This window comes from Procambarus clarkii, chromosome 3, assembly GCF_040958095.1.
Source record: "Procambarus clarkii isolate CNS0578487 chromosome 3, FALCON_Pclarkii_2.0, whole genome shotgun sequence".
NCBI classification, from domain to species: domain Eukaryota; kingdom Metazoa; phylum Arthropoda; class Malacostraca; order Decapoda; family Cambaridae; genus Procambarus; species Procambarus clarkii.
Window position 1 is genome coordinate 19,026,196 of NC_091152.1, and position 9,677 is coordinate 19,035,872.

Genomic DNA, 9,677 nt, shown 5'->3' on the forward strand with positions numbered 1-9,677 from the left:
AACGGTAGCCATCTGCCACAGGTAACGGTAGCCACCTGCCACAGGTAACGGTAACCACCTGTCACAGGTAACGGTAGCCACCTGCCACAGGTAACGGTAGCCACCTGCCACAGGTAACGGTAGCCACCTGCCACAGGTAACGGTAACCCAACCTGATCCTGGCAACCACTGTGTCGCACAGTCTGGTCGACGTTTTGTCCTGCCCATAAACATTGGTTTCAGCCTGAAGCTAAAAGTACCCAAAAAATAACTCTACGGGAATCCAACGTCACATTTCACTATTAAAACTGGCATCATGCCCTGGTGTAGGCTATCCTGGGTGTAACTACATAGTGTATGGGTGTAGCCACATGGTGTATGGGTGTAGCCACATGGTGTATGGATGTAGCCACATGGTGTATGGGTGTAGCCACATGGTGTATGGGTGTAGCCACATGGTGTATGGGTGTAGCCACATGGTGTATGGGTGTAGCCACATGGTGTATGGATGTAGCCACATGGTGTATGGGTGTAGCCACATGGTGTATGGGTGTAGCCACATGGTGTATGGGTGTAGCCACATGGTGTATGGGTGTAGCCACATGGTGTATGGGTGTAGCCACATGGTGTATGGGTGTAGCCACATGGTGTATGGGTGTAGCCACATGGTGTATGGGTGTAGCTACATGGTGTATGGGTGTAGCCACATGGTGTATGGATGTAGCCACATGGTGTATGGGTGTAGCCACATGGTGTATGGATGTAGCCACATGGTGTATGGGTGTAGCCACATGGTGTATGGGTGTAGCCACATGGTGTATGGGTGTAGCCACATGGTGTATGGGTGTAGCCACATGGTGTATGGGTGTAGCCACATGGTGTATGGGTGTAGCCACATGGTGTATGGGTGTAGCCACATGGTGTATGGGTGTAGCCACATGGTGTATGGGTGTAGCCACATGGTGTATGGGTGTAGCCACATGGTGTATGGGTGTAGCCACATGGTGTATGGGTGTAGCCACATGGTGTATGGGTGTAGCCACATGGTGTATGGGTGTAGCCACATGGTGTATGGGTGTAGCCGCGGGTGTAGCTGCGGGTGTAGCCGCGGGTGTAGCTGCGGGTGTAGCCGCGGGTGTAGCCGCGGGTGTAGCCCCGGGTGTAGCCGCTGGTGTAGCTGCGGGTGTAGCCGCGGGTGTAGCCGCGGGTGTAGCCGCGGGTGTAGCCGCGGGTGTAGCCCCGGGTGTAGCCGCTGGTGTAGCTGCGGGTGTAGCCGCGGGTGTAGCCGCGGGTGTAGCCGCGGGTGTAGCCGCGGGTATAGCTGCGGGTGTAGCCGCGGGTGTAGCCGCGGGTGTAGCCGCGGGTGTAGCCGCGGGTGTAGCCCCGGGTGTAGCCGCTGGTGTAGCTGCGGGTGTAGCCGCGGGTGTAGCCGCGGGTGTAGCCCCGGGTGTAGCCGCGGGTATAGCTGCGGGTGTAGCCGCGGGTGTAGCTGCGGGTGTAGCCGCGGGTGTAGCTGCGGGTGTAGCCGCGGGTGTAGCCCCGGGTGTAGCCGCGGGTGTAGCCGCGGGTGTAGCCCCGGGTGTAGCCCCGGGTGTAGCCGCGGGTGTAGCCGCGGGTGTAGCCGCGGGTGTAGCTGCGGGTGTAGCCGCTGGTGTAGCTGCGGGTGTAGCCCCGGGTGTAGCTGCGGGTGTAGCCGCGGGTGTAGCCCCGGGTGTAGCCGCTGGTGTAGCTGCGGGTGTAGCCGCTGGTGTAGCTGCGGGTGTAGCCCCGGGTGTAGCCGCTGGTGTAGCTGCGGGTGTAGCCCCGGGTGTAGCCGCTGGTGTAGCTGCGGGTGTAGCCGCTGGTGTAGCTGCGGGTGTAGCCCCGGGTGTAGCTGCGGGTGTAGCTGCGGGTGTAGCCGCGGGTGTAGCCCCGGGTGTAGCCGCGGGTGTAGCCGCGGGTGTAGCCGCGGGTGTAGCCGCGGGTGTAGCCCCGGGTGTAGCCGCGGGTGTAGCCGCGGGTGTAGCCGCGGGTGTAGCCGCGGGTGTAGCTGCGGGTGTAGCCCCGGGTGTAGCCGCGGGTGTAGCCGCGGGTGTAGCCGCGGGTGTAGCTGCGGGTGTAGCCGCGGGTGTAGCTGCGGGTGTACGGGGAGGGAGAGAGCGAGAGGGCGCAAGGGAGTCGAAGCCCCGCAGGCAATATATTTGCATATATATGAACTCGGCTGGCGGAGACGCCCACCGCCCCGCGCCCACCCGCGCCCACCCTCGCCGCCCCGCGCCCACCCGCGCCGCCCCGCGCCCACCCGTGCCGCCCACACCACAACGCCGCCCACACCACAACGCCGCCCACATAAAGCCAAGCGCCTCTACCCCAATATTTCTAATGCTCGCTGGGAGGGTGTTGAACAGCCGCGGACCTCTGATGTTTATACAGTGTTCTCTGATTGTGCCTATGGCACCTCTGCTCTTCACTGGTGCTGTGAGGAGTGCCAGTGCCATAGACACAGTACCTATGGCACCTCTGCTCTTCACTGGCACTGTGAGGAGTGCCAGTGCCATAGACACAGTACCTATGGCACCTCTACTCCTCACTGGCACTATGAGGAGTGCCAGTGCCATAGGCACAGTACCTATGGCACCTCTACTCTTCACTGGCACTGTGAGGAGTGCCAGTGTCATAGACACAGTACCTATGGCACCTCTACTCCACACTGGTGCTGTGAGGAGTGCCAGTGTCATTGACACAGTACCTATGGCACCTCTGCTCCTCGCTCCAGTATGGTGTTATTCTACTGTGCACATTTGGGACCTGACCCTCCAGTATCTTCCATGTATATATTATGTGACACCTTTCTCGCCGCCTTCCCAGAGAGTACATCTTGAGAGCTTTGAGACCGTCCCAAGAGTTTACCTCTGGCATCTTGTAAGTGTCTGGAGGAGCTGAACCATACTAGGAGTTTCCTATTTATATTGACCAGACCACACACTAGAAGGTGAAGGGACGACGACGTTTCGGTCCGTCCTGGACCATTCTCAAGTCGACTTGAGAATGGTCCAGGTCGTACAGGTCCATTAATGTCCAGGACATTAATGTTGTACTCTGATCTTAGTGTTTGGACACAATGGGTTTTGGTCGGACATTTTACTGGGTTTGTAAGTGGATATTTGTAAACAAAACTCAATTTGATATTTGCATTAGATATTTAGATGCCCATTGACCTTTGTAAGTGACCTTGGTGGCTCCAAAGGTCAGCCCCAGACTATCCTGGAGCTCGAGGAGTTGTTGACCTTCTTCCAGAGGATGTAGTGACCTTCTTCCAGAGAATGTAGTGACCAAATCCACAAGGGCCGTGACGAGGATTCGAACCTGCGTCCTGGAGCATCCCCAGACATTTTAATTGGAAATACATTCTAATTGGTGCTCGACGACCTTTTGTTAGTTAATGACCAGAGTTTTGAGAGGTCAGGGAAGGCAGGTGTGTGTGTGCTAAAGACAGGTGTAGGTGATCGGGGTGTGGAGGTGAGGCGAGGAAGTGGGCCTGGAGCTTGTGGTGCCCCGGAGGGGAATGACTGAACTTGTCCTGTCTGGTATATCACCCTAGCCCCTTCCCCCTCTCTCTCCCTCACTACCTCCCTCACTCCCTCCCTCCCGTGATGAGGGAGAGAGGGAGATACCTCTACCAGCTCCCTCTCCGCCTCTCAGGTAGCTCCTCCTCCTTTAAGCCTCCAACAATAGTTCTGTGAATCAACGTGACTTCTGTCCACGCCACCTGTAGTCCTCCTGTGACAGAATCATTCAAACATTGACAGGAATACAAGACACAGATGTTGTATTTGCTGTATTTGCGACATACAAGGATGACAGGTCCAAATATTCACGATACAAAGTTAATTTTTTGGACTGAAAAAGAAGTGTAGAATTGTCCCAGTGAAGAGTAGAGGTGCCACGCCCACACCACCACAGGCTGATGGATCCATGCTCACACAGGAAGTGCTGGATCCCCCCTGGGTGTGGTGGGTATGTCTCTCTGTCTCTCTGTCTCTGTCTCTGTCTCTTTGTCTCCCTCTCTCTCTCTCTCTCTCTCTCTCTCTCTCTCTCTCTCTCTCTCTCTCTCTCTCTCTCTCTCTCTCTCTCTCTCTCTCCTCTCTCCTCTCTCTCTCTCTCTCTCTCTCTCTCTCTCTCTCTCTCTCTCTCTCTCTCTCTCTCTCTCTCTCTCTCTCTCTCTCTCTCTCTCTCTCCCCCCTCCCCCCCCTCCCCCACCGTCATAATACCGGGTGTTGAGCGCCGCTGGGCCTACTGCCTGGCCTCCAGGAGAGACGGTTGGGCTCGCTGTCATTTAACCATCACTGTCTGTCTGGGGTACTGTCTACCGCCACTGTCTGGGGCATACTTCAGGTCTCCTTATTCTTGTATACTAAAGTATATTATACCCTCCCCCCCCCTCTCCCCCTCCCCCTCCCCCCTTTAAGCACGCCACATTAATCAAGGCTATTTAACCCCTCCTGTTTATTCTGGAATAAAAGGCAGAAATAAACCTCGCCATTTAAAACAAGTGACACACACACAAGGGGGCGCACCCCCCGCGGGCGTCTCTCCTCTCCCCCCCCCTCCCCACCACCTCTATCCCCCCCCCCCCACCTGGGCCGTCCCGCTTAACCGCATACTTCTCTAACCGGTTAACCGGACTGGGTTCCTTAATCTTGTAAATGGCATGGAAATTGTTCGAGGCGGGTCCAAGTTCTCCTGTTTTTATAACGTTTGTTTTAGATAGTTCGGACACACCTGCGCCCCCCCCACGCCCCCCTACACCCCCCTTCCACCCTCCCCCCCTCTTCCTTGACAGTGGGGCACGTTGCCCCCTACTCCCCTTAACGGTGTCTACTGGTCATAGCCGAGTGATTTGTGGGCAAAGGGCAAATGATTACGGGTCAGAAGTGACCACTTATAGGTCAGAGGTCAGTGAGTAGAGGTTACAGGTCATAAGTCATTAGTTATAGGTCAAAGGTCATGGAGGGGGGGGGGCGGGCCACTGTAACTTTGTACAAACACATCAAATGTCACCTGGTACACGACGAAGGTCATTGGTTACAGGTCATTGGGTATGTCTCACAGGTCATTGGGTATGTCTCACAGGTCACTGGGTATGTCTCACAGGTCATAAGTCTTTGGTTACAGGTCAAAGGTCAATCGTGATTATTTTATTTCTCAAGATTACTTATACGGATCAGAGGCTCTGTGGGTCACTAGCCCTTGTGTGTGTTGGGGGACTGAGGGTGATAAGATGGTTGGGACACTCTCACCCTAACGTCAGCCCCTGTCACACCCTCACTCACCCTAATATCCTCAAGACAGTTCTCTAACTCGAGTCCTCGGCATCAATCCCCAAATTCACATTTCTGGGTCCGCAGCACCTCTCCCCCAGCTCTCCAGGGGACGGGGTGCTGGGGAGAGGTGGGGAGGCAGGAATTACACACCGATAGCACTAACATCACACATCTTAAAAAATCTTTGAGAGAGTGCTAAGAAGTAAGATCACAAAATACATGGAATCACAGCAACTCCATAACCCCGGACAACATGGTTTCAGAACAGGGCGCTCTTGCCTGTCGCAGTTGCTGGACCACTATGATATGGCATTGGATGCTATGGAAGACAAACAAAACGCTGATGTAATTTACACAGATTTCGCAAAAGCTTTTGATAAATGTGACCATGGTGATATTGCACATAAAATGCGTTCAAAAGGAATTACCGGGAAAATAGGCAGATGGATCTACAATTTCCTGACCAACAGAACCCAATGTGTAATAGTTAACAAAATCAAATCCGGTCCAACAACCGTGAAGAGCTCAGTCCCCCAGGGTACTGTGCTTGCTCCAGTACTTTTTCTCATCCTCATATCGAACACAGACAAGAACACAACCTATAGTACTGTATCATCCTTTGCAGATGACACTAGTATCTTCATGAGAGTAGGCAACATAGAGGACACGGCAAACCTCCAGTCAGATGTAGATCAGGTCTTTCTATGGGCTACAGAAAATAATATGGTGTTTAACGAGGATAAGTTCCAGCTCATGCGCTATGGAAAAAATGAAAATATAAAAACGGAAACCACGTACAAAACTCAGGCAAATCATAACATAGAACGGAAAGGCAATGTAAAGGATCTGGGTGTACTCATGTCGGAAGACCTTACCTTTAAAGAACACAATAAAGTAGCCGTCACAACTGCAAGAAAAATGACAGGTTGGATAACAAGAACTTTTCACACTAGAGATGCTATACCGATGACGATACTCTTCAAGACGCTAGTGCTCTCTAGAGTGGAGTACTGCTGCACAATGACAGCCCCTTTCAAAGCTGGAGAAATTGCTGACCTGGAGAGCGTGCAGAGATCCTTTACTGCTAGAATCCACTCAGTAAAACATCTAAACTATTGGGACCGACTAAAGAGCCTAAATCTGTACTCCCTTGAGCGCAGGCGGGAGAGATACATAATAATTTACACGTGGAAAATATTGGACGGGCTGGTCCCAAACCTGCACACAGAAATAACATCACATGAGACCAGAAGGCATGGCAGGATGTGCAGAATACCCCCGTTGAAGAGCAGAGGTGCAACAGGTACTCTGAGAGAGAACTCTATCATCAGAGGCCCGAGACTGTTCAACACGCTTCCACTACACATAAGGGACATAACTGGCCGACCCCTCACAGTGTTCAAGAGAGAACTATCAACATCAGAGGCACGAGACTGTTCAACACTCTTCCACTACACACAAGGGGCATAACTGGCCGACCCCTCACAGTGTTCAAGAGAGAACTATCAACATCAGAGGCCCGAGACTGTTCAACACGCTTCCACTACACACAAGGGGCATAACTGGCCGACCCCTCACAGTGTTCAAGAGAGAACTATCAACATCAGAGGCCCGAGACTGTTCAACACGCTTCCACTACACATAAGGGGCATAACTGGCCGACCCCTCACAGTGTTCAAGAGAGAACTATCAACATCAGAGGCCCGAGACTGTTCAACACGCTTCCACTACACATAAGGGACATAACTGGCCGACCCCTCACAGTGTTCAAGAGAGAACTATCAACATCAGAGGCCCGAGACTGTTCAACACGCTTCCACTACACATAAGGGACATAACTGGCCGACCCCTCACAGTGTTCAAGAGAGAACTATCAACATCAGAGGCCCGAGACTGTTCAACACGCTTCCACTACACATAAGGGACATAACTGGCCGACCCCTCACAGTGTTCAAGAGAGAACTATCAACATCAGAGGCCCGAGACTGTTCAACACGCTTCCACTACACATAAGGGACATAACTGGCCGACCCCTCACAGTGTTCAAGAGAGAACTATCAACATCAGAGGCCCGAGACTGTTCAACACGCTTCCACTACACATAAGGGACATAACTGGCCGACCCCTCACAGTGTTCAAGAGAGAACTATCAACATCAGAGGCCCGAGATTGTTCAACACGCTTCCACTACACATAAGGGGCATAACTGGCCGACCCCTCACAGTGTTCAAGAGAGAACTATCAACATCAGAGGCCCGAGACTGTTCAACACGCTTCCACTACACATAAGGGACATAACTGGCCGACCCCTCACAGTGTTCAAGAGAGAACTGGATAAGCACCTCCAAAGGATACCTGATCAACCAGGCTGTGACTCATACGTCAGGCTGCTCGCAGCCGCGTCCAACAGCCTGGTTGACCAGTCTAGCAACCAGGAGGCCTGGTCGACAACCAGGCTGCGGGGGTCGCTAAGCCCCGAAACCATCTCAAGGTAACCGCCCCCTGCACCCCCGCCCCCAGCACCCCCGCCCCCAGCACCCGGGCCCCCAGGAGAGGCGGGCCGCCCGTGGGTAGGGCCCCGACGGGCCTGGAAGAGGTAGACGGGATGAAAGCATCCCGCCCCTGGCTGTTTGCCTCGACCAAATTGACATTCTTGCAATTTGACTGACTTTCTCTGGGATTACCAAAACGAAAGGACATCTACGAAGCTCCGAGGAGGAGGAGGAGAAGGAGAAGAAGAAGGAGAAGGAGGAGGTGGAGGAGGAGGAAGGAGGGGGGAAGAGGAATGCAAAGGAGAAACAGGAATAGGGGGGAAAGAACCAAGAGATATCAACAGAAAAGACCACTTCATTCAACATCACTTCAAAATACACCTCACACTTAACAAACCCGAACGCTAAGACTCCTCAGATCATTACCATGGTCGAGCAGGTTGTTGTGGAGGTCGATATGTCCCAAAAGGAAGCCTTTGGATCACCCCCCAAAGAGTCGAATATTTTAATAAACTGCCAAATGTGTTTGATGTCAACAGGGAGATGGCAGGCCAGGAGACGCTGTCTCCTCGCTCCACCTCCACGCACGCAAACACAAGATCACCTGGACACACGCGCGTGTGTGTGTGTGTGTGTGTGTCATGCTGCTATCTTCTCTCATGGGTCTCTTGTGTTATCTGGTCTCGTTGATCTGTGTGTTATCTTGTCTCATAGGTCTCTGGGTTATCTTTTCTCATGGGTCTCTGTGTTATCTTCTCTCAAGGGTCTCTTGTGTTATCTTCTCTCATGGGTGTCTTGTGTTATCTGGACTCATGGGTCTGTGATATCTTCTCTCATGGGGAGCCGGTCGGCCGAGCGGACAGCACACTGGACTTGTGATCCTGTGGTCCCGGGTTCGATCTCGGGCGCCGGCGAGAAACAATAGGCAGAGTTTCTTTCACCCTATGCCCCTGTTACCTAGCAGTAAAATAGGTACCTGGGTGTTAGTCAGCTGTCACAGGCTGCTTCCTAGGGGTGGAGGCCTGGTCGAGGACCGGGCCGCGGGGACACTAAAGCCCCGAAATCATCTCAAGATAACCTCAAGATATGCGTCTCTGTGATATCTTTTCTTAATGATCTGTGTGTTATCTCCTGTTATATATCTATGTTTAATAACACATATATTAATCTGGTGGGGGTTAGGACAGAATGATAGCAAGAGTTCCCTAAGATTAGAGGTTAGATATCACCTTCACTCTGGCGCGCTCTGAGGATATCTTCAAGAACTCGAGAGTGAATATAGCAACCGGACTGTCCTTGGTCTGAAGCCAGTGTCGAGTGAACTAAGCTCGCTGAGGGTATATCAGGGGTATACCCCAGCATACATAGGGAGATTTAGGGAGGAAATATGTTATACTGTGCTTCATACAAGTGTATAACCGAACATTCAGAAATATATCACCAGATAATATATTTTGTTTACACAGAAATGTGTTCCATAATTATATATGAATTTCATTATGTAGTCAGATAATACTCAGAATTTTCAAAGATAATACTTAGAACTTTACAAGTTGTTACTTAGAACTTTACAAGTTATTACTTAGAACTTTACAAGTTATTACTTAGAACTTTACAAGTTATTACTTAGAACTTTACAAGTTATTACTTAGAACTTTACAAGTTATTAGAAGTTTTCCAAGTATTACTGAGAGTTTTCGCAGGAATTACCAGAACTTGACTCAAGTATTAATCTCAAGTTTTAGTGTGGTTCTGGAATAATTCCTAAGGAACTAGTCTTGAAGACATGCTCGACCGAGCTCGGCCGTCAGGACACGCTCGTCCGAGCTCGGTCGAATCCAAAGTCACATTCGTCAATGACAATGTTCTATGTATTCAAAATCTGAGTATTACCATGTGTAAA

At 51.9% G+C, this 9,677-nt stretch overlaps 1 protein-coding gene across 1 annotated transcript; it reads right to left on the minus strand.

Annotated features, from left to right (window-relative positions):
• Positions 1 to 218: 218 nt before the first annotated feature.
• On the minus strand, positions 219 to 2,906 carry LOC123760913 (uncharacterized protein DDB_G0287625-like). The gene is made up of 3 exons (XM_045746736.2): positions 2,869 to 2,906; positions 1,044 to 2,092; positions 219 to 229 (listed from the first exon to the last, which is right to left on the minus strand). Exons 1-3 carry the CDS (start codon positions 2,904 to 2,906, stop codon positions 219 to 221), a joined length of 1,098 nt encoding a protein of 365 aa, XP_045602692.2.
• Positions 2,907 to 9,677: the final 6,771 nt, after the last annotated feature.